Genomic DNA, 25,878 nt, shown 5'->3' with positions numbered 1-25,878 from the left:
CGTGATTTGAGGAGGAGGAGTTTCAGGGAGTCCTCTGGGTGGAGCGACCTCTATTATCCAGTTCGATGATGTCTCAGCTACAGCGGTGCTGTGTCCACAGACTGGGAGGGGGAAGGGCTCAACAGAGGAACAATGGATGCCTCAGGCACTTTGGCCTGGGAGAAAGCCTCACCTCCAGCCCTCTGTCTGTCAATTCAGTGTCCCCTTGTAAGTCTCTGGGGCCTCCTGAGCAGCCAACTGGGTGCTGGTGCTCAGAGTAAGTAGGTCCATCACCATGAAAGTCCTCTGGCCGACAGGGCCCCTTTAAGAGGCGTCTGCAGCTGCCAATTGCCACTGCCCCAGCCTCTATCTCACTCAGCCACTGGAGACAGATAGCCTCATGTCTTTGCCCCCTCCTACCTTCTACCGTTGCAGGGTGATTAATTATTTTTATCCCTAGCTGTAGTGCTTCTGTTCGTCTAGATCCCAGGTGACTTTCCTTGCTGTTTGCTCCATGTTTCTATCACAACTTTGATTTGATCACAAAAGGGATGAACAAAGCCTATATCATCTACACCATTTTTTCCCATCTCTGAGATTGTACATTTCTAACACACTTCCAGGTGGTGCTGATGTTGCTGGTCAGTGGGCCACATTTTGAGTAGTGAGGGACCAAACATTTCACATGAGGCTAAATTACTTGCCCAGGTTTCTTAGGTTGTGAGTGTGCAGAGTGGGATCCTAGCATAGTCAGGCCATTGCCTGAATGTAGTTTGTAATCATTATACTCTAATATATAGAAAATAATTGGGGTGAAGATGAGCTATTTTACATAGGTGATCAGAGCAGTGACCATGAGCAGAGAATGGAGGTGGATGAAAGACAGAGAACTGGGAAAGAGCACATGGTTAAAGGAACTGCAAGTATAAAGGCTCAGAGGCAGGAAAAAGATATATGTACTTGGTAGCATGTTGAAGTGGTTAGTAAAGAGGTAGGGGAAGAGGGGTGTGAAATTAGTGCTACCCCAGTACAGATAAGAAACATGATTTCTATAAAAGGAGAGTCGATGTTTTCATAGCTCAAGACCGAGACTCTATCTTTAGGCAGACCAGGGTTCAAATCTTAATTACATTGTGCTAACTGTGTTACCTTGGGTAAATCACTTAACTTGTTCAATTTTCTTTCAAAGGTAGTAAACACAGGACTCATAGTTAGTGTAGAATTAAATTAGAAAAGCCTCTAAAATACCTAGCACATACTGAGATCAAAATGAATATATAAAGTAGCATTATCATTTATATAAAAGACATAAATGGCAGAGGCTTAAATTGTGATTGATGCGGTTAAATCCACAGGTTAAAAAGGTGATTGGAAGAATATAAATCTGTTAGAAGTAAAAAAGATAAAAATAGATAAAGTTATGATCCCAATAAATAAACAGCACTATTTCTCTCTCCATGATTTTACTCTTCTAGGCTAGAAATGAGTTTCGTGTAGTTTTGAGACTAGCTATCAGTTTCAAAGAAAATTGAGAGTTTGCTCTCTTCCTATAGAACAATCCATTGTTTCTTCTCCCATGTGAAAGTTTCTCTTTTTTTTGAAAAGTATTTCTTATAAATTCCCTTAAAAATCCTATTTCTTTCAATTTTTTACATAGCTTCCATAGAATGAAACTGCTTATGTTTATACTGACAAAGTAGTCATTTGGACATATATTCTGGCATTCAGTATCCAGTTCCAGTCTAATTCAGTGTACTACCACACTGTATGATATACTCAGCCTCTTCCATTTTAGTTAAAAAATGGATATTCATCTTGCTTTAAAAATAGTTTTTAATTCCTCAGCTATGATCATATAACTTTTCTTCTCTTGGATGACTTTCCCACAGTGAGATGAAGGAAGTACCTGTACAGGCATTTGAATAAAATAACTCTTGGAGGACTGGCTGAATAGTTTGTATTACTCTCATCTAGTCTCATTGTCAGCATGACATGCCTTGTTTGCAACGCCTTTGTTCAGACAGCTCAGGGAAGTCAGGAGTACAGGGCTGGATAGGGTTTTACCCAAAGGCATTTTGATGTTTTGTTCGTACTGTACTACAGAAAAAGAAAGAGGCTATTGAAAGTGGCAAACGGCAAACTGAGAACACTTTAAAAGAAGGCAATGACATACTTGATGAAGCCAACCGTCTTGCAGATGAAATCAACTCAGTCATAGATGTGAGTATTTGATAAAACCCAAAGTAAAAAGAAAAATGATAACGACATAGGCTTTAATAAATGAGAACAAATGAGAAATATCGGTATTATAAGCAAATGCTATTTAAGCAAATACTATTTTTTTCTCATGAGTATAAAATTGTTCTTGCATTATTCTGTTATAACCATGACCACCTATTGGCAACAATTAGAACTTCACATTGTTCTTCCAGGAAATAGGTACTCATCCACTCCCACAAACCTGTATTTTTTTTCCAATGATGAAGGGCATTTCTTGTTCCTAGGACAGTATTTAAAATCTTCTTCAATATTCATATAACATTAGTTAAAATAGAAATGAAAATCTACAACAGATTTTGAATAAACTGTCTAATGTAGTAGAAACCGTGATATATATTAATAGAAATATAAATGGTCCCAATATGATCATTTATGCATTTATACCTATGAATTAGCATTTTTTTAAAGATAAGTTCTTCTTGGTATAAATTGGCTTCATATATTTCCTAATGTCTTTCATCAAGTAACATCTTTTATTCTCTATTTTCTTGTTGCTATGTTAGTAAATTTGAAGCTTCATAAAAAGCTAAGAATGTGTAATTATATCTTAGAGGAAAATTAGTAAGTAAGAGAAGGCTTGGATTCATTTACTTAAAATGCCCTCTTTTCTCCATGTAACAGTATGTTGAAGATATTCAAACTAAATTGCCACCCATGTCTGAAGAGTTGAAAGATAAAATAGATGACCTCTCTCAGGAAATAAAAGACAGGAAGCTTGCTGAGAGGGTGTCCCAAGCTGAGAGCCACGCAGCTCAATTGAATGATTCATCTGCTGTCCTTGATGGGTATGTCATTTGTTGCTGGAAATGTCTCTGTATCTTGACACTTGTCCAAAAGATTCGACTGACAGAAGTGGTAGAGAATTGCTTTCAATGCTTGATTTCTGTAATTATGAATATACGATATGAACTACATGGCCTTTTTGTGGAAGAGCCTAATTAGGAGGGTCTGGGAAAAGCTCTGCTGGAGCAGCATCAAAAATTTGAGTTAAAAGTGGATTCAAATATGGCTTGATAGGGAGAGAGCATAGCCCTAGGCTACACTTAGAAAAAATGTTTTTTGTTCTTTATTAGAGAGCACAGTGGTTGCCTTATTAGCATTTTAAATAATAACATATAAACACACATTCTGCTTCAAATTTCAGTTTTGTATTTTTAATGGAATTAAACCATTTATTGTTAAAAGGGTAGATTTTGAAAATGTGGCCCCATATATAATCTTTAAGTCTTTTTTTCTTTTCAAACTCCCGGGAGACACTATAAATTCCTCTGTGAAATAACAGCTCACTATATCTAGGATTCTGATATGGGTCAGAGGAGGGAGGGACAAGTGGTTAGGTGTGTTTGACTTATGAACAGCCTTTGAGGTATAACTAGTATACTTTCCCTACAATCATATAGTTGCAATTAGTCCCTGGGATAAATTTCCCCAGTTAATCTGTATTTAATACATGACATGTGTAAGGTTCTGTTCTAATATGTAATACTCATTGATACAAAGGAAATATTGATGTTTGAAGACTCTGGGCATCATTCAAGCACAGTTCATTTTATGACAAACTTTTGCCAATTTAGCATGAAGGGTAGTGGATGGAACAGTAAGCTATAAGTCAGCAGATGCTGGACTCAAGACCTTAATGAATAACATGTCAGACATGTGACCTGAGACAAGCTATCTAGGTTCATTTACCCTCATCTGGGAAATGTACCTACCCTAGAGAGATTTTGTGAAGTTCATTCTAGTAACGTGGTACAAATGCTCTGAAATGTGTGGTGTGCTTCACAAATGACATAAAGGACCACCCACTGAGCAAGGTGCACATGATTTCAGAACATTTTGGAGGATGCTATGAATAGTTCATATGTTGGTAGTATTTCATAGTTGAATTACTTAGGAATATGAGTTTAAATTGAAAACTACAACATAATATAGTAAGTAGATAGCTCACTATCATTTGGAATTATTATAATTATATTGGCCATGGTTATTTGAAAGCCATATTTGTTATAAGTAAAATGTTCTTCATTTGAATATCAACTACTCTGGTGTTCTTTTTTTCTTTTTTGGGTAATCCCAACAGAATTCTTGATGAGGCTAAAAACATCTCCTTCAATGCCACTGCAGCCTTCAAAGCTTACAGCAATATTAAAGACTATATTGATGAAGCTGAGAAAATTGCCAAAGAAGCCAAAGGCCTTGCACATGAAGCTACAACACTGGTAAGAAATAAATAGCATTGTGAACTAGAGAGCCATTGGTTTGAATAAGTAACTAAACTATGTTTCTCCAATTTAAATGAGCTCTGGAAAACTTTAGTATGTTAGAATATTAGTTTTGAATTATTTTCAAAGGCTTTTAAAATTTTATCCAAAACAAACTTTCAATGTACTGTAATCATAGCAGAACTCTTCTCAGTCACCCTCTACTACCCCTACTGATGAGGGTCTTGAAATTATCACAGATGCCAAACAGGTTTGTTCTACCAACTCACAGAAGTAAAACAGTCAGACATAAGATTCTGGACAGGGAAATGTATCACTGTTATTCCAAGTGTCATCAGTAAGAAAGTGCCTTGAAAACTAACACCAGTGCTTATAGTTGCACACAAATTGGTTATATGTGAAGATTGACTTAGAGTACATGTGTTACAAAACACATTAGATCATAGAGTTCTAAACTATACTATTTTTATCGAGACTTTTGCCATCAAAGTAACCTTTGGCTGCTACCATTGTTCAAAATAAATTTTAAACTAACATTTTAGAGTTTTGGAGGTCTCAAGTATAGCACATTATCTAAGTATCTTCAATAGTGACAAATCTTCATCTTTTACATGTAGCAACATTTTGTAAGTTATGTGATAAACCTTGGTAATACTATTTTTGGTCAAAAAACATTTCCTAGAAAGTACATGCTGAGTTAAAATGTTCATAACCATCGATTACTCCTTTGGCTTCATGTAGAATCTTCCACATACAACAGAATTTCAGAAAATAATAACTTTATTCAACATTTGATTGTAAATGAAATATGTATAAATAAATGATGTTAAAGAAATAGATCAGTATTTCTTTTCTTTGCTTTGATATTGGACACAAATGCTTTCTTGGATCTCAGGTATATTAGAGACATCCACCACAATCTTAGAGGGTTCATTTTGTGGTCATAATGAAAACATCATATTTTATCAGTAATTATTACTGTTTTGGTTTACCTGGAATGAGCTCCACTAATGCCATATGTTCTCTAGTTCTTATACAAAATAGTGATACAGTTATTGCAGAAACTTCCCTATGCTTAGTGATCTTTTCAAAATGGACCTATTTTTAAAATCTAAACTAAATTATTTATCCATCTTCTCACAGATAATTTTCTATTTTAAAGACCCTATTTTCCAAGTTCATCATTTTCATCTAACCAATATTTTATTAGATGACTATTTTCAGCATCTAGCACAGTGCTTGGCAAATAGTAGGCATTCGTGAATGAATAAATGAAAAAAATGAATGTCATTCTAATTGACATCTGTTATGCCTATTCACAATATTTTGTACCAATAAAAATTTTACTATTATCATTGCTTTATCATTATAAACTTTTAACATTTTATGATAAAGAGCTGTTTAATTTCACCCAAATTTAATACTAACCTAACACTTAGGTTACTCTCGATTTTACGCTGAAATGTAATATGTGCTTTTTCTCACCACCGATTCCATATATACGTGACAGGATAGCCAATCTCAAACTTAGAACTAGGATGAGTTGTAATGCATTACATGTTCCCTTGTTATCATGATTCCTTCTCTCTTTCCATAAACTTTGTAAAAGTAATTAACTTTCTGAAAAATTACAAAATAAATGCTAAAGAGAATCACTGATTTATTGAATGGCTAACAGCAAACACAAAGAAGACTGATTTGTCCTAAAAAGTGATATTTTCAGTGGAGAAGGGTTAGGGGGCACTTAAGGTCTGGTTGCCAGTTGCCATGTGTGAGCGCGAGAGAGTGAGGGGCACGCTGTTCTGTGAAAACACCTGCAGTGAATGATCCGTGTTTATTCTCATGACTGGCTTTCATCTTGCACTATACCTGTCGTTTCTGAGGCCTGGCTTTCTTCCGATTCAATGTGCTTCCTTCCGGGCTTATTCCCACTGAGCGAGGTGAGAGTACAATAACTGCAAAGGACTGAGAGGGAGTAAGTGTTGGAGACCCATATTGGTGTGGTTAGGGAAGGGTTTCCATGCTGCTGAAGTGAAGAGTCTTATGCTAAAGTCATAGGCCTTCTTTTATCTTCTTTTCTTTACTCCATCATAGTTTTATTTTCCACTTATCTCCCCTGCACAGTTACTCCACACTTTATTTACTCTCTTGGTATTGTTTTCTGAAAACAGTCAGTCTTTTGCTCAAAATTCAAAATTTAAATTAAATAATCCGTATGTCTGAGGAGCCTTTTGTTTTCTTCCTGACAGTTCACTTCCTTGTGAGAAGGAGATGTTTAGACCCTTCCACTATCCCGTGTAGTCATTGGATGAGTTAGAAAAAAATTGTCCCCACTGGGTGAGATATGCCAAGGCACACAGCATAGTGAGCACTGCCTTGGCCAATTTCATCTCCCCTAGGAGTGAACTTTTGGGTCAGACATGAACTGCACAGCCCCAGCATCCTGGGCTTTGAAAGATGCTAGGCCTCTATGCTTGCTCTCTGCTCTGTGCAGTCAGCTTCTATGGCCTGCTGCCATCATTTCACATTGGTGGCTGTGCTGTTTTGCTTTATTTCTACTTCATTTTTCCAGAGAAGAATGTTTCCAGGATTAAAATTTAAACTGACAATAGACACCCAATAGACAGAAACATGGATAACCACAAAAGACCCCCTGAGTATTTCACTCTCACTGTTTTATATATAATATTTTATGATTTTCACATAGATAACCTGCTGTATAGTAGCTGATCAATAAATGTAGATTACCCCCTATCATCTGCTAGAATCTAGAATGGCCGCTATGCTCTAGTTTTTCAGAATTGACAAGATATTTACAGTTCCATGAGAAATAAGTTGAATAGAGAGGAAAATTTCAAAAGAAAAATATAATTATTTTTCCTATTCAGTTTGAGACAATGGCTGAATATCTGTTTCAATGTAGATATCATGTGGGATTTTTTTAATTAATCAGAGTTAGATTTCTGAAATCAAATCAGGGGGAGAAGATAGCAGATCAGAATTTGAGGATTAGGTTTGTCTTTTAATTAAGCACATCATACAGTCTCTTCTGATCCCTCCCTTGGCTTAGTTCCTATAGCACAGTCCCCAGACCTCAGAATTTAATTTTTAAATCTAATTTAATATTCAATCTTCAATTAAATAAGATTATATCTTACTCTTACCATTGACACAGTTAGGGTGCTTAAATGAGGTGCTTATGAACTACTTATTAATAAGTATGAGGTACTAAAGCATGCCCACATGTTCAATTTCTCTTTAAATTTTTTAGCCACATAGTTAATGTACTTAATGTGTAAATAGCATTATGAAACAATATACAGGATAATCAGAGATAAATAGAATTCTAATTTGCCCTCAAACTAGCAGTAATCATTTGTTTTATTTGTCATGCTAATAAATATAATGCTTTCCAACTTTTACCTACATACTTTATTCTTTTTCTTTATTATAAATTTTGTTTCTTCCTATTATCATTCTTTCCTTAATATTATTAATATTCCAATAATTTCCTTTTTATTAGTTTTTGAGTCCTTATAGTAACAACATTCTTTTGACACTGCTGCTATTGGTCAATTAATCATATAGTTAAACGTTGTGAATCTTTCAATAGTATGATTAAACATTAGGAATTTCTAATGAGTGTTTGTTTAGAAATGTGGTCATGTATTCTCTTCAGTCTGTATTATTTACTATTTGTTTTGTGTAATTGGATGAACCCAAATACATAAAGAATTCTTGCAAGGTCATTTTTGAGTTTTTATTTCCTACATAAAGGGCTGGGCAAATATTAGCAGAGTATATATCGTTTCCAAAAAGCCCAATAAAATATAGTGTCAGTCAAGTTGTAAACTTTAACTCCCATATGCCTTGTGTTTTATTCCATCATCCACTACTTAGAAGTCAAACAATAATTTTGACTTCTTATCAATATCTATATTCTTTGGAATTTAAATTTTATACTAGTGTAGTACAAATGGAAAAATGATATAAATCCATAATTGATATGACAATCTGCTAAGAAAACTAGTGAGCATTTCTTCTTCATCAGCAATTCAGCAACTTATCTAAGAACCAGTGTTTCACACAATAGCAAATATGAATAAGCCGGTGGGGATTTAAGCTACCTAGAAAAATGTTGAATCTGTGTGTGAAAATAGTGTTCATTAAGCCATCCTGACTTTAGTGATTTTCTTTGTACAGAATACACTCATTCAAGTCAATAACTTTAAAACATTTATTGGAAATAGAGAAGCAAACTTGTATGATCCAGTATTAGACATATTTAAAACTTCAGGGCACAAAATGTTAAAAATCAAAGGTTTGTGCCATTAGTCAGAACTCAGGAACTCTTTGTAATGCAAAATAAGTTTGAACTGATTTTATTCAAGGCAGCAGTGCTCTCAGACCTGGTATTTGGGATTTCTACCTGGAGTGGAATAATTAACAGGTATAATTACCATGAATGTTTGATTCTGGACATTAACTGGAAAGAAAACCTGTGCCCTCTGACGATATTCTTTAACTTGGTAGACACTTCTCTATTGCCTTGATTCAAAATCAAGATTCCTTGTAATCTCTGCCCATTCTACCCCCCCAACATCTTGTCTAGTCCCTGCCTCATTATGGCAAGTTAGTGGCACCCATAGATTCTAGAGCAATGGCTGTCATGCTATAATTGGTGAAAACCTGTTCTCAGGTATGTATTTTTAAACCCTCTTCTTAATTGTCTTTCTTGGTGTTCTCATTAAGCTGAAAATTCACAATCACCAATTCTAAATTCTTATAACTTTGAGGATTCTTATTTCATCCCTGAGTCTCCTTTATGTGCTAAATTGCTTTTGGTCTTCCAGAGACTCATCTAACTGCATTTCCGTCTTAGGACATAATGTGCAAAGCCAGGATCTACAGATTTTTAACCAAGGCCATCTCTATGGCTTGTTTCTTAACTCTTTTTTTATTTACTATTTTATTTTAATATCTTGTAGTATTTTTTAAATATCAGTTATAGTAAAATACCCTTAAAATTAATGTACAATGATATTTTTATTTTAAAATTTTATATGATCTTTTTAATTATTAAAAAAATTCATGTCCATTATAGAAAAATAGGAAGTACAGACAAGCAAGAGAGAGAAAATATAAAATGTGCATAATCCTACCAACCACAAATAAACACTTTTACTATGTTGTTTATCCCTCGATACCCTTCTTATGCAAATAGTTTTTGTACAAAAAGTAATTTTTACATAACTTTTTAGATTAATATATCAATTAATGTCACATGCACATTTTTGGATATTCTCAAAAAATTCCACTAAAATGTATATAATCTAGATTCTACCATTTCTTCTGAGAATTTATTTTATTATAGTAAGAAAATTCTCTCTGATTTTTAACAGCTGCCTAACATACCAAATATAATTTCTTTGATATATGCTTTACATAAGCACACTGCAGCTAATGACCAGCCCTAACATACAACTCTGCACATTTCGAAGAGTTTTCTTTATTAAAATTTTTAAATTTAAAGTCATGTAAGTTATATATTATCTTGGCATAGTATCCACTTTGGAAATGTGCATGACTTATCTTATCAAATAAATTATTTCTAAAATAAATAATAAAGAAGTAACGGACTAGGTCATAAACCATGCTGGTGAATTTTCAGTTACTAATTTTTTTAAGAAGCAAAACAAAAACAAAAAGAAATGTTCTGCATCTCTCCTGAGAGCCAACTCTTTCAATGAATTTAGAAAATTTACCTAAAGAGGCACAATTAAAAAATAATAAATGTATAACATAAAAAGTAAGACAAACAATAACTTTTAAATTTGCTTATTTAAATATTAAATCACTGAGGTACAGGTTTACCATCCTGATAAACTTCAGATCTCATTTTCACATCTTCTCCTATTAAAGCCTACAACAACAGAACACTTGGATATTTTCATATACTGTTATAGCAGTAATTATTTTCTTTATAAAGAATTTTTTTGTTTCTCCATTTCACTATAGTTCCTTCAGTGAAAGCATAGTCTTTCTATCTTTGATTAATCAGAGCTTACTTACTCTTGTGCTTGAAACACCTAAAAACTTTCATTTAGTAAATCAATCAATGTATTCATCTATTAATCAATGACATGATGCTTTAATAAGAGTCACTATAAATATTTAACAAATAGTAGGAAGAAGAAAACTTAGATGTATTAAAAGCCAATGAAATCTTTGCAGATTTCATTTCATTTCTTCCTGTATTTTTCCTTCTTTAATGTCTTACCTTATCTCATGTTTTCTATAAATGATTATTAACTAATAAAAACATGTAACTTGCATATAAAATATTCTGAATTGTATAATATATTATAATGAAAGTTCTTATCTAATTTATATTTAGAGAGAAGGATTAAATGTTTATAAAAATACAATTTCTAAAAAGCAGGAACAAAATGTCTTGCAACCTCATTTATATTTTACATATGCTGTAGACACAGCTCAGAAACTCAGATGTGATGCTTATGAATATGTATGAAGTATAATTAGCTTGGAAAATGCTGCTTCATCACCTGTTCTAATATTGTCGATGTTCTTCAGTGCCTTACTAAACAATGTTGGAAAAGGAACTCTATAAATTTCGATGAGTTGAAACAGTTCTGTTCATCCATAACATGCTGGTGTTTTCCATTCTGTTATCCCATGAAAGCCTTGTCTTTTAAACCTAGATTGTTAATATATTGCTTGTAAATGCCATCAGCTCTTTAGTATTTTGGAACGCATCTCAAAACATCAAAACCTGTCGTATTCCTCCACATCTCTTGAACCCAAACCTCTCATTTCTGCTGCCTTCACCCGAGGTTACAACTCTCTTTTCTCTGGCCTATACTACTAAAATAACCAACCGATGTCTTCTTTTCTTCCCACACAGCTGCATAAGTCATCTTCCTAGACTATGGCTCTGATCATACTCTCCTACTCAGAAACTTTCAATGGCTCCACATTGCTTATTGTCCAGTTTCCTTAGTCTGATATTTAAACTTCCCAGAAATTGACTCCAATCTCTCTGACAGCCTTAGTTCTTCATACTACCATTTATAAATTCTAGTCCTTTGCAACTGAAATATTTGTCTCCTAGCCACATATCAAAATTTCCTACCTCCTTGCCTTTCCTTACTATGTTGCTACCATATCTTCCATACTCCTCTATGTACCACCTATCTCTTATAGCTGAGCAAGGAGTGATTGACTAAAGATCCAGGTAGAAATCACTGGCTTCCTGGACAGTAGGAAAGATAAGATGCCTGGAAGCAAAAGACAGACAAGTTCACAGATACAAGAAGATAGGAAATTAGCAGTATGAAAGTTTATTAGCAGATGCACTTCAGTCAGAGCTCAGCCATGTTGATGGATGAAGGTGTAAGGGTCCAATGGAAGATCAATAAGTTGATAATCATCCAGTCAGACTAATCAGAAAAATTTAGAAAGTTCACCAATATCTAATGTCAAGAATAAAAGAGGTGAAATCACTATAATTCCCACAAACAGTAAAGGGTAAGAGAATATTATAAACAACTTTATACCAAAAATTTAACAATTTGAATAAAATGGACACATTCTTTGAAAATCACAAACTACAAAAATTCACTTACAAATAAATAACTGAATAACCCTATATTAGAGAATTTAATGTATACTTAAAAACCTTCACACACACACACAGAGACAGAGAGACAGAGAAAAACAGAGACACAGAGAGAGAGAGTCAGTTTCAGATGACTTCACTCTTGAATTTCACCAAATATTTAAGGAAGAAATGATAATGTCTTCACAGAATTGAAGAGGAGAAAATATGTCCCACCTCATTCCATGAAGCCAGTTTTACTCTGATACAAACCAAAGACATTTCAAAAAAATGAAATTTATAGATCAATATCACTCATGAACATAATGCAAAATTTATTGACAAAGTTATAACAAATCAAATCCAACCATTTATTAAGACAAGCCATAAACTATGGAAATATATTTGCAAATTACATATCTGATGAAGGATTTGCGTTTAGGTTATACATAAATATCTTTCAAAACTCAATAAGAATTACCCAATAAAAAATGGGACTAAAGATTTAAACAGACACTTTGCCAAAGAAGATGGCAAATAACACATGAAAATATTCTGAGCATTATTAGTCACAAGGGAAATGCAAATTAAAATCAAAATGATGTACACACCTATTAGAACGCCTAAAATATAAAAAAGACTGACTATATCAAGTATTGGCAAGAATGTAGGCAAACGTAAAACTCATAACTGCTGGTAAGAATTTAAAATAGTACAAATAATTTCTCTTTCAAGAGTATCATATCTAGGATAACCTGAATTCAGATTTGTAACTTCAGCAGTAAGTATTTAGCATTCTCTAGCTCTACTTGCACCCTGAAATACTTCTCCAATTTAAAATTTTCATGTAAGATCCCATTTGATCTGTTCCTTGGTATAAATGTATTGCATAATGATTGCTGAGGAGGAAACAGTATTAAAATGGATAACTAGACATTTAAATTAAATGATTATTTTCCCATTTTATTCTGTTATCTTTGTTTCATCTCTTTTAAGCCAAGCCTCAACAAATATACTTTGCTAGGAAACAATCATGGCTCAAAGATTGCCATTTAGAAAATTTTGTTTTGCCATTGTACTTTGAGATGAGTTTAGAAAAGAAGCGGTGTTCTTTCTCATTTCAACACCAGGGAGACCGGAAATACTCTCCTATTTACCCCACAACTCAAGTGAAATGTGCTTAGGGATAAAGTCAGTGGATGTGTGCCGATCTTAATCTGCTTGACTGTTCTTCAGCATTTGGTAATACTGACCAAAAACCATCCTTGCACACGTTGCCAGCCGTCATGCTTAGATCCACTTCTTAATCCCTTCATTTTCATAATATTACACTCTCCTGGTTTCTCTTTGTTCTCTCTGGAATCTCAGTCCCCTTGTCAACCCCATTTTCTATGTTTGGCCCTTAAATTTTGGGAATCCGAAGGGTTCTCTTCTAAGCCTTCTCTTCTTTCAATGAATAGTCTCCTGACTTTAATTACCAATATGTGCTGATAATTTATAATTCTAAATCTGTAGCCCAGAATGCTTTTCCGAAAGTAAGCTCTGTATAACAACTACCTGCTACATATTTCTACTCCATAATTCTATGGTTTTAGATATGTGACACGTCTTTTTCTATCACAGGCAACAGGTCCTCAGGGTTCATTAAAGGAAACTGCCAAAGGCTCTCTTCAGAAAAGCTTCGGGATCCTTAATGAAGCCAAGAAGTTAGCAAATGATGTCAAAGGTTAGTGACCTCTCTTTATTATTTTCAGGTTAATTGCAGTTGCAACTGGTAGGCTATTTTATCACATAGTTGGAAAAAGCATGATTTTTATGATTATTTTTATTATCTAGATTTAATGCAAGTAAACCATTTCACATTTTTACACTATTTTGTCTTCGCTTTCATTTTGCATTTGTTAATGTTTCATAATTTTAAATCTAATTTCTATAGCATAATTTCATCTACATCTAAAGTTTAATAGCTTTTAAATGGAAGTATAATACATTTTTAAGCACATTGAACCCTGTTTTCTTCTGCTTTTGGAAGTGATAGTCACAAAGGAATAAATCAGGCAGATGTAGCATAAATGTTCTTGTGAAACTTCCAATTTTGTTGCTAGGTCATATTTTTACAAAGTTATGACACCTTTTAAAACTGTTTTTCATGTATTTTGTTCCTAATTCCAGGATCAAAGTGCATAAAACATCTACCCTGATATATTATTACTTTTGCATTTAAAATATGTTATTCAATACAGCTGATCTCTAGATAAGCTATTATATTATTTCATTCAAATATCTTCTGTTTTTCATTTGAATTGCTTTCTTTTTCTCTCTCCAGCCTTATCTTACCATTTTCTGGCTTGCATCAATCTCCCCAATCTTACTGAAATATTCATGGTCCTTCTGAAACATGCTACCATTTCAAAGCCTCCATGTTTCACAGTATTAATCCTTCTCTTGAGAATGCCTCATCGTCCTTCTTTCTTTTTTGTGTAACTACCTTCTACCAGACCTTCAAATTTTAGCTTAAATGTCATTGTCTTTAGGAAATTCAACACCCCATCTGAATTGTATGTCCCTTCTTTTTGTCATACTTTTCTCATAGACTTGTCAAACCACTGTAACAAAGAGTTTAAATTCCATCTTCTCAAGGACATTCACAAGGTCTTCTTTTTAACTTTGTATTTCTAGTATATATTATCATTGCTCAAATCAGGAAATATGCATATTTTTTTAAATAAAGGAACGATATCAGTCTTTATTGACCTTAGAAAGAGAAAAAGGTTGATAATAATTTATATTTATCACTTTAGTGACAAATGGTCCTTAGTCTCTAATAAAGGCTGCTGTGGAATTACAAGATTCACCTCCATTATAGATGGCGCTTTGACAGTTAAATGCGGTGAACTCTGTATCACAGAGTTCAAAATAAGATGTTATATATACATAATTCTGTGCAGGAGATTGCTCTTATTATAACCTGAAGAGTAACTATAGAAAATCAAGACCTGTTTTGCTATTGGACAAATTCAGTTGATCTCATTACTTTGTGGTCACTCCTTCCTGTCTGATACCCTTGCCTAGAGCTGGGACCAGGGTAAGGCAAATGAGGTGAGTTGTGCAAGTGCAGAGTCAGGTCCTGTTTTATTTAAAATTTTAATATTTTGTTCACCATTGATATTTTTTGAATTATTTTTATTTTTCTAAATATTGCAATAAAATAGTTTATCTTGGTTTTTTTTTTGGCGGGGGGGGGCATGGTTTTTTTTGGCGCCCCTTTAAACTTCATACCTAAGGTGAATGTCTCAGTTGCCTTACCCTAATCCAAGCCCTGACTTTCCCTCTATTTCTCCCACAAACACTGGCATTATGAAAATGAAGAAAGAATTCTATTTTTAGGGATTTTTTCCAAGGGAAAAAGAAATCTAAGGATAGGCATGAAAGAAAGGGTTAAGAAACAGAAATGTTCATTAGTTTAAATATCTTTTTTTGTATTTTAGGTAGTACATTATTTAAAGTAATGAAAACCCACAAACTACTCAAATAATAATTCCTCCAGATATCTAAGCCAAGGCTCTGACGGAGATGGGAATGTTTTCTTGCTACATTATGACATCCTTCTGATTTGTGGCCAATTACACAACTTATAAAATGGCTGTTAATCAGGGAAATGCCATATATTACCACCAGGAACTGCTGAAATAGGCCCTACAGAGCAAAACTCTTGACAGCAGCTATTAAAATAGAGATTTAGTCATTTCTCTTTCTGTGGTGCCTGGAGTTAGAAGGAATAAAAATCATGAGGCCAGTATATCCTCCATATTTCTCATTTGTTAGCTTGGTTCAATTCGGTACAATCCAGTTAGTTTGTGAGCTTTAGTCATGAATGACTTAGTGCTGCTCTCTGCCATTTTTATGCTGTCCTTGCCTTGTGGGAGTCGGGACTTGCCAGGAGCAATTTGTTTGGCTTTTTAATTTTTGAATATACATTTGTTAAAAGTGAATTTGCCCTTGTGCGCATTTCAGATTGGAAGTCAGTCTACATTGCACTGATTGAATGTCTATGGAGACAAAAATACTTTTGTTGATGGATATGGAGCTTGGTACAAATTGATGACTGAAAGAGTTAAATGATAAATTAATACCAACAGGCGAATTAATACTACTGTGCAGATTAACAGGAGATTTTGTCAATAAAATAGCCAGTTGGTTCTCACGGAATGTGTACAGGGCAAGGAATGAAGTAGAGGATGGTATATAAGAAAAAATGAAAATACTAAAATGTTATAATCATATACCTTATATCACTTTATAATCATATACCTTATATCAATTTTATTTAATTCTTAATTTGTCCCTAATTTTTGTCTTTGCTCAAAATAAGTGAAATTATTTAATGACTTAGGAACAAGCATAACATTTCTGTAAAATGGGTGACACTCATATAAAATAAAAAGATATATTCCCTAGCCCGAGGATATTGAATCAGTGAATTGTATGACATGTGGTGCCACCCAACACACAGAACAATACCAAAATTATTTCAAACATTAATTTTTGTAAATAAATTAATACTTTCCTTCTATATTGTGATCCTTCTATATATATACTCACTCATTCAGTCTAGACAAGTGTATCAGAAAGGTTCTGTGATCATGAATGTAATACAATTTCAATTACTAACTTGTTAAGATTCTATGTTTTTTTTTTTTAATTATTTGATTAGAAAAAGAATAAACAGGAATACTACAATGCTGTTAAACCAAAGTCTGGCACAGGAGTTCAATTTTGTCTAATGCATTCTTTTAATATTAAAAGTATGCATACACCTTTTGAATTCACATACTACCATTTGCCAGAATCAGTGTTTCCATAAGTAGCCATGTGAAACAAGGTCAGCTCTATTGATAAAAAAATAATCAGTTTAGAACTATATGGATGAAATCAAGTCTGGATCTCCAAGCCTACCATAGTCCAGGGAACAAAGCAATCTTTTCCTGCAGAAATTACTGATTTCTCATATAGAATTTTAGTTTCTCCTTTGGAGTGTGAATAGAGAAAAATCAAGAAAAATAAAACCAGGTTGGACTCAGTTTGATAGTTGAAACGAAATGTGTCAAAATAATGGCAAACTTGGAAAGGGGTCTATTGGAGCCAAAGAGCACTTTCTTACTTAAAAGTAGTCTAATTTAGTGTCTTTTAGGGTATCCTGCTGGCCATAACGAAAACAAGCAGGCCTATAGTCAAGCTTTCAAGCTTGTTCTAAGGGACCATTCACAGTTTCAGTGTCTGGTTGTTTTTGTTTCTCATTCTGTGGCCTGAAGTGAGAACTCCCCTCTCCTGAGATACCCTGTCTTTGACTATTCTGCCATCAGAAATGTGTCCCTTCTCTTCTCTCCTCCAGCTTCTCACTATAACCCTGTAGGAGGAAAAAGAGCATATTCAATTGTAGCTAAACAGTTTTTGAAGTTCCACCAGGCTCAGTGCCCATTTTGAACAAGATCTAATTTGTCATTTTTGGATCAGTACAGAGTTTCTCAGTAGTATGCCTTTTTCTAGACACAGGTCCCATTAAGTAATGTCAGAGGTTCCAATTCATTGTCACTCTTGTATATAAGTCTAGGCAAAAGAGGCAGCCAGAGATAGGGCGCATCCCAAACTGTGAGAGCAACTGGGGAAAGGGAAGCATAGGAATAATATCATGAAAGAGGGCTAGAAGTACAAAAAAGTGGAAAAGACTATGTGTAGCAACTTCATCAAATCAATTGACAGAAGGCCAGGAAAAGGAATACACTTCTTGATTTTGCCCAGCTTTCATCTTGGCACAGCTGCTCTTTCCTCTACACAGGTCTCAGGAGCCTGTGACTGGATCATGGGGCTGCCTTAAGGAAGAGTTTCTTTAGATATCTTAATATTAAGAGACAAAGGACTATATAAATGGTTGAAAAATTATTGTAAACTTGCTTGAGAGAAATTGTACCTCTTTATATTCTTAAAATATACAAAGCTAAATTATAAAGTTAATAAACTTTGAAGAGGAAACATATATAATTTAGTAAAGTTGGCCATCTCTTGTATATAAAATAAAATCATTTAAGTCAAAGAAACACTAACAATTTGAATAAACTGCATGTATGTAGTAAAGCCAACACTTTAGCCCAAATTTGTCTGGCTTCAAAGCCGATGCTTTTAACCACTGCTAGACAAAAACTCTGGGCCTCTGCCACAGTCCAGAAGATAACAAATTAGCATTCATGGCCCTGACAAATGTTTGATAAATGAATGAGTAAGTAGATGAGTACTTGAGAGTAAAAAGAATCTCTCATTACCAGGAAGGTCAAAATCAAGCTTTGCACATGACCTCATACAGATCTTTTGCCTATTCCAAACTTTCTGCTTCAGAACTACAGATAGAAACATTGCAGAGATTAACTTAGTCCCTAATTCAGAAGAAGCCTCTAGAACAAAAGATAAAGCACATTCATAAGAAACAGAAATTATGTGGATTAAATTTTGGTTTACAAAAAAATCCTAAAGAGACCATATTTCTTCATTTTTTGGTAAAGGAGCAAATCAGAAGTGATAATGAGTCTGTACAAGAAGTAGTTCATAATAAGACAAATGTCATGGTAATGGAAATGTTCGTTGCAAAATGTTTAGATGGCGATTTGGCAGATGATTATATCTAACCAGAAGCTTTCAAAATTAATAGCAGTTCTACAGATTTCATCCTTGCGAATGAGGGATTTTCTCAAGGTATTTCTTTGTGCTCTGTTCATATTAAGAAAAAATAAAAATAAAAATTGCACTTGAGGAACTTGATTAGTTAAGTTTGAATAATCAAATAGAACATTTCCATTAAATCTAAAAACTCGTTTTTATATTTATTTGTTTATACATATGTTTAGAAAATATAAAAGGGAAATAAACAAAGTTAGGTTCTGGATCAAGCAGTTTAAATGAAGAAGAAAGTGAGTTTTAAATAAAATTGAAAACTGACACACACCAGGGCAATTATCAAACCAATGTGAATTATCAAAGAATGTGAATTATTTTGTTACCATTTACTAACTGCCTATGATAAATCCAAAATTTTCTCATACATCCTACAATTTATTTCTCATATCAATCATACAAAGGCAGATGTTATTTTTATTTTATATGTATAAAAGGGGATAGAAATGTCATTGGAACCCACATCTTCCAAATCTACAACCTATAATGATTTTACAGCACCACACTGCTTTTTCTAAGTGTTGGAATTTTGTAAGAGAAGACATTATTGACAATCAAGGAAATTACTTGTAACAGGTTTATTTTGAGATATTACATAGCTTAGTTCAATATTACCAGTTCTAATTTAACTGAACTTTAATTCTTATTTAGCATAGTGTCAAGAACATAGTAAACATGAGTAAATGCGTATTATTAGTGGAAGTGACTTAGAACTCTATCTACTGGATTTCATTATGAATATCTCTGCTTTGTGCAATGCCAGTGGTTATGCAACCAAGGGAAATGATATTGTCGGGCATGTTCACAGTCTACCCCGGATGCCCTGCTTCCTTCCCTTTATGAACTCTTTCTCTGTCAAACCCTCTCCTGCACATTTGTCTTCTTGTGTGTGAGGACAGGGTGAGAAAGGGAGAACCAAAGCTGAAGAAGTGTGTGTATGTAGCCTTTGAGGTTCAGTGGATATGATACCTAGAGAGAAAATAAAGAGAATGACTTGGCTACAGCTAATGGGCATGAGAGCTTACGAAATAAGGAAAAGAAATCCTAGAAAATATAGCTGTGGATTACAAATTGGATCCTTTCCTTGTTTTCCACAAATTACAAGTAAAGAATTGGATTGGATTTTCTTTTAACTATCAATAATTCTATTGCTTTGGCCATATTACAATCAAACTGGACATCATGCATTCTTCCTTACATTTTGATTATAGCTGCACTCTAACCTCATATATTTTTTCATTTAAAGCCAGCTGTGGAGTATTTATTTTTCTAGATTTTCCTCGTTATAGTTTTGTAAGTTTTCCATTTTAAAATCTGCAAATTTTCTCTATACACAACTTTTACTCACCTAATTTTGCTGACAAAGCTATAAAGTGTTTAGTCTTGGTTTGAGAAATTTCAGAAACTACTAAGGAAAGAAAGTGATCTGAATGTAGGAAAAGATAAATTAAGAAGGAACCTGAAACATAGAAATCAAGCTGGGTTAGAATATTCACATTTTGACTGTCTAGTACAGAAAATGGAGGATCAAAATTACTGCTTTGGAACTTGAGGAACAGCAGTAACAATGTTCTTCAAATCAGTCTTTCTTCTGAATAATTGGCCTGATTGTTCAGCCAGTATTTACTATCAAAATGCATAAAATAGTATAAACCAAGTGATGCCCTTTATATTAATGTGTTTTTTTCCACTGTACACAAATATCTTTCTTGTCAGAAAATTTCGAATGCTTCATTGTTCAAAAAATCAAATCCAATCAAGAACCTAAGAAATGAAATTTGTACTGTTCCATTTCCTTAATTGATGAAGACTTCAAAGTTAATATCAAAAGAACAGCTTTTTAACTATTCTCAAGGAATCGTTATAGATATCACAGTCATAATCAGACTGGACTTATTTCTGAAAGTATTTTTTTGATGACCTATCCGAAGATATTTTTTAGTACAGACAGTGGAAATAACAGGAATATTTTTTAAAAGATAAACTGTGATTGACAGATGAGAAAATCTAATACTTTGGAAAGTATATTTTGAGGAACTAGAATTAAAAATAATAATATCTTAGTGACTGAAATTGACATATTGGTATTTTAGAACTGTGCTTTTCTGGAATATTTTATGCTTTTTTTTTTTTTTACTGATGTCAGGTCTTTGGTTTGGAACTTAAAAGCAGGCGCATTGAATAATACTATGTGCTTCTATTACTATGGTGTAACAGTGGTTTAATCTGTCTGCCTATAAAACATTTATATGAAATGGAGTGGATCGTCAATTAATATGTTCAGTACTTTTTCACACCCAGAGCACTAATAGTTAAAAATCCTCTATCTTCCTTTCCTGTTCCTGTTCTTCCCAGACAAAATAAGTGAAGATTGTTCTTCAGCTGCCAGTGGCCTGCTAGTTCCTCTAAAAACGCAGGTGCATGACCTCCAAAAGGGGTGGGCACACAGTCAGATCAGAACTGTTACAACTGTTATATAAGACATTGTCTCTCTTGGTCTGTCTGTTCTGGGTACCAGAAACTTGATGAAAACAACAGTCTTCAATATTATTTACTGTTGGCAAATAACAGTCTTCCCTAGTTCAGTTTGCTTAAGTATTTTTTTAAACTGTTTTAAGTAACAAAACAGAAATATCTGCACAGAGAAAACAATTTAGCTGCACAATCAGGTATAAATTGAAAGATTTTAGTACACTGCTCTTCACAGCACCATTAACTCTCTTACTTGTTCTATTCCTAGTTCCTAACTGTCGTAAGTTCTGTCAAGGTTCTCTGGTATGTTTTTCCCACCTACCCACCACCAGACCTGCCCTGCCAAATTTGTGTTTATATGTCAGCATAAATAGGATATGCCTTGCTTATTTTCTTAGAAAGGACTTAAGGGTCTTTTTGTTTTCATATCAGCACCTACTCATCTATTTCTTTTTAAAGACTGCAATATATACCATTGCGTAGATATGCCATATTGCTATGAACAGTCCCCTAATACTGAGCTTTTCTGGCTATTTCAAATATAGATCTAATAATCATCCTGAAAGATATATATTAATATACTTTTACAAGCATATCCAGAGGGTAAATTTCTGGCAGTAGAACTGTTGGGCCAAATAACCTTTCTATTTAAAATTCTAATAAATTTATTGACTTGCTTTTCACAAAACGACATCAATTTGTACTTCTACCAACACTCTTGTGAACACTTGGTATTATCAGACATTTGACTTTTCCCAGTCTGATAGATGAGAAATGATATCTCACTCTTCTTTTGCTTTTTTCCCTTGATAAAAGTTATTTATTGAAGAATATGTTTAGATATAAATCACTTTCCTCATTTGCAATAAGACTGTGAAAGGACCCACAGAGAGACAGTCTGATTAATTCAGTCCTCTGTAGACTGCTTCCCTGGCAGACTTTTTCTGTTGAAATATCTTTGGGGCATGTGCCCCCTACTCTTTGAGGTGGTTGTCACATCTTTTAATTCTTCTCTCATTTCTTGAGGCTGGAATTCCAAGAGCAGAGGGCCAGCATGGTCAGGTTCTGTGTCTGATGAGGGTCTGCTTCGTGGTTCATAAATGGCCATCTTCTGCATGTAACCTTAGATGGCCAAAGGGCACTTTACAGTTCTTTAATTATGATAATGTTGGGTGGTTTATTTTAATTTGGTAATTAATTATTTCTATTTGTTTTATTGTGAACTACCTATTTATATGTTTTTCTCATTATGTTTTAAAAGGTACAACACTTTACACATTTGCCTGCCATTTGGCATGTAGGCATTGCTAATCCTCTGTGAATCATTCTAATTTATAATTATATATATGATAATATATATATATATATCATATATATATCATATATATATCATATATATATATTATCATATATATATCATATATATATATCATATATATATATATTGGAATCTTATGAGATACATCTAGATATCTAGATGTATCTCATAAGATTCCCTTAACTGTGACCAGTAGAGGAGGGAAAGGGAGAAAGAGATGGAAAAAAGGATGGGGAGCGAGCAGAGGTGGGGAGGAACACTAATACCTTATACCCTGTTTTCATTACCAGTCAAGAGCATAATAATTTCTGGAATGAGATTTCTTGGACTTGAATTCCAATTCTGCCATTTACTAACCATGCAAATTTAGGAAACTTAATATTCTGAGCTTCCATTGGAGATGGTAATAGTATATTCATCATAAAAATTATTGCGAGGATTAAATAAAATAATCCAACAGAGCTGACAAACACTAAATGTGATACATACACACACCCAGCGACTGCTGGTCATTCCTCTCACTAAGTGTGGCCAGGCCAGACCAAGTGGAACTAAGTTATACCCTCCTTCCTCACCCTTTCTCAATACTCTTCCTTACTTGGAGACTCTGCCTTTTATTTATGTTTTGCATTTCTGTAAAGTAATTTAAAATATTCAAATGCATCTTCCAAGAGAACAAATAATATAGCATAATGAGCTGTTTAAAATATATTCAGGAAACAATGTGCTTTATTCAGTCGGGATAGGTAAAAAGAATTGTGGGAAGCATAGAGTTTTGCATCTTTTTTATTCAGTTCCATTGTTCACTAATAAATGATGTAAGAAAAAAAGACAGAATCAATCTTAAGAAAAATTTGCAGTTTGATACATATCTAAGCTAATATTTGTAAATGTACATTCTTTTATAAGCAGATTAGATCTTTATTTTCTTTCCCCTAAAACATTTTATAAATTTTGTGCTTTATATTATCATTACACTCAAACACTGAATTACTTAGTTATTATTATAATACAAGCTAACCTAAAGTTTTGGACAATGTTGAAAACTAGTGGAAAGAAACTAGAAAATTTACATTTGTAATATTATATTATATCTACTAAATGACATGTTTTAATGTTAAAGAAAGATGCTAAAGTAGCAAGAAAAAGCTTATGTAAAGCTTATTTAAAGAAAATTTGTAAAATATTTTCTCTATTTAAAAAAAATGATAGTTTAGCGGTAATGTGCAAGAAGTTGTTTCTATATGAGATGAAGAAGTACAAATTAGAAGGTATAAAACAGACATGGGGATTTAGAGTATAGCATAGGGTATACAGTCAACATTACTGTAATGGTTGTGTGTAGTGCCAGATGACTGCTAGAGTAATCAAGGGGATCACTTCACAGCTTGTATAAATGTCTAACAAAAAAAGAAAGAGAGAGAGGAAAAGAAAAAAAAAAAACACACAAATATTAGTAAGTGAGGTTTACTGAAATTAAGGGATTCTGCTTAACAACCCTATCTATTTGAGATTTTTAGACTGATCCAGTGTTCCTTTTTGGTAATAATTTTTTTTAATGCGACGTTAATGGGAGTGATGTCAAGATGACTTCATTACGAATGCAGTAAAAGACTGATTCTTTTGAAATTTTTCTCCAGGAAAACCATCAAATTAAGTCAGATAAAGATGAGACACCAAGAAGAAAACATAATTGTCCAACATGTTAAAGTGTCAGATGGTCATATAAACACATATTTTACATTATGATCTGAAATATATTTATGGATAGATGCCAATAAATTAAATGAATTAAATCAATTGTCTTACCTTTTATTAACTTTATATTAAAATAATCTGAAATTGTATATCCAGGTATAAGCTCAGAATGATTAAAATTGTTTCATCTTTTTTGTCTGTTTGTTTGTTTTCTGTTTATAGAAAATGGTGACAATTTGAATGGCTTGAAAACCAGATTAGAAATTGCTGATGTTAGAAATGGTGATCTCCTGAGAGCTCTGAATGACACTTTGGGAAAGTTATCAGCAATTCCAAATGGTAAACATTTAAGACACTGCAAACTGTGTCATTTGACCTGAACTATTAAAGACTGTTGTATCTTTTACCACTTTTTCTAACATTACACTTATATTTTTGTCAGAATATTAGATAACCAGTTTTCTTATTAATTCTTCTTTGTGAGAATGAGAAACTAAATACTTTATACTATGTCATTCCTTTATCACTTGTTACTTTAGCTGGCATCTGTAGGACTATGTTACAAAATGTAAGATATAGCTATCTCATTATTGCATTGTTGTTCCATGTTTCAGCCTGGGAAATCTTTTATTAACAGAAAATAATAAAATCATATAAACACTGTTCTCTAAAATGTTGACATGCTACCACAAAGTCACAGTTTATTACTGTACCTACAGTAAAAGGTGAGAGCCAACTACCTCAACACATATTTCTTGGCAAAGTTCAGTTCCTTAAATGTTTCAGCTTTCAAAAATATTAATGGTTGAACCAGGTCTGCATTATCTTCCTACCTATTATAAGTAGTTGAAGTTACTGCTTGGTATTCGTTCCTGAAAACACCATTCTTTTAGAGTTAGTATTTTTGTATTTTCTGTAGCATGACATAATAACAAGTGTCGCTTACATTTACTGAGTGCTTACTCAATATGCTTATGTTAAGTGCATGTAATCCTCATACTAATCTTACAAGGTGAATAGCATTATTATCCCCACTTTACAGGTGGAAATCTGAGACATAGGATACTGAAAGCCATTATTTAAAGTACATATATGAGATTTAAACCCCAATTCAGAGCCTTTGGTCTTAACTACTAATCTGTACGTACTAGTAGGCATATATATGTATAGTATATTTTCTTTATACAAATATGATCAAGTAAACAAATGTATGTATTTATACAACATAGAAAATAGCAAAAATATTAATGATTAATACTTTTTTAACATTAAATAAATGTAAGTAACTTTCCAGATTTTCCTATAACCTCTTCAATAATAAGGGCATACATTGAAAATTTCCAAGTCCAAAAACAAATATAAAGACACGAATACATGGTCTGACATACCTGAAAAAGTGTGTTGTGTATCATTACCTTTAAATCGAAATAAATTTTTCTCTCCCCATCACCCCTTTTCATGGATGTGAAGATTAAACCTTAAGCCTGCTTTTGATGAAGCTATATAACTCATGTGGATAAATTCCTCTATTTAATATGTTCAAGAGCAAATCACAATATGCCCTTCTA

The 25,878-nt window shown here is 33.4% G+C and overlaps 1 protein-coding gene across 1 annotated transcript in view; it reads left to right on the top strand.

Annotated features, from left to right (window-relative positions):
• Window positions 1–25,878, top strand: part of LAMA2 (laminin subunit alpha 2) — a 391,580-nt gene that overhangs the window by 293,299 nt on the left and 72,403 nt on the right. Inside the window, exons 39-43 of the mRNA XM_023529836.1 lie at window positions 2,083–2,199; window positions 2,881–3,044; window positions 4,340–4,478; window positions 13,723–13,825; window positions 24,533–24,649. Coding sequence (XP_023385604.1) covers window positions 2,083–2,199; window positions 2,881–3,044; window positions 4,340–4,478; window positions 13,723–13,825; window positions 24,533–24,649 — 640 coding nt within the window. The remainder of the gene's footprint in view (window positions 1–2,082; window positions 2,200–2,880; window positions 3,045–4,339; window positions 4,479–13,722; window positions 13,826–24,532; window positions 24,650–25,878) is intronic.

The sequence above is a fragment of the Pteropus vampyrus genome, unplaced genomic scaffold, assembly GCF_000151845.1.
Source record: "Pteropus vampyrus isolate Shadow unplaced genomic scaffold, Pvam_2.0 Scaffold43, whole genome shotgun sequence".
In the NCBI taxonomy this organism is placed as follows: Eukaryota; Metazoa; Chordata; class Mammalia; order Chiroptera; family Pteropodidae; genus Pteropus; species Pteropus vampyrus.
The sequence above is the reverse complement of the archived record's forward strand: the minus strand, read 5'-3'. Positions and strand labels throughout refer to the sequence as shown.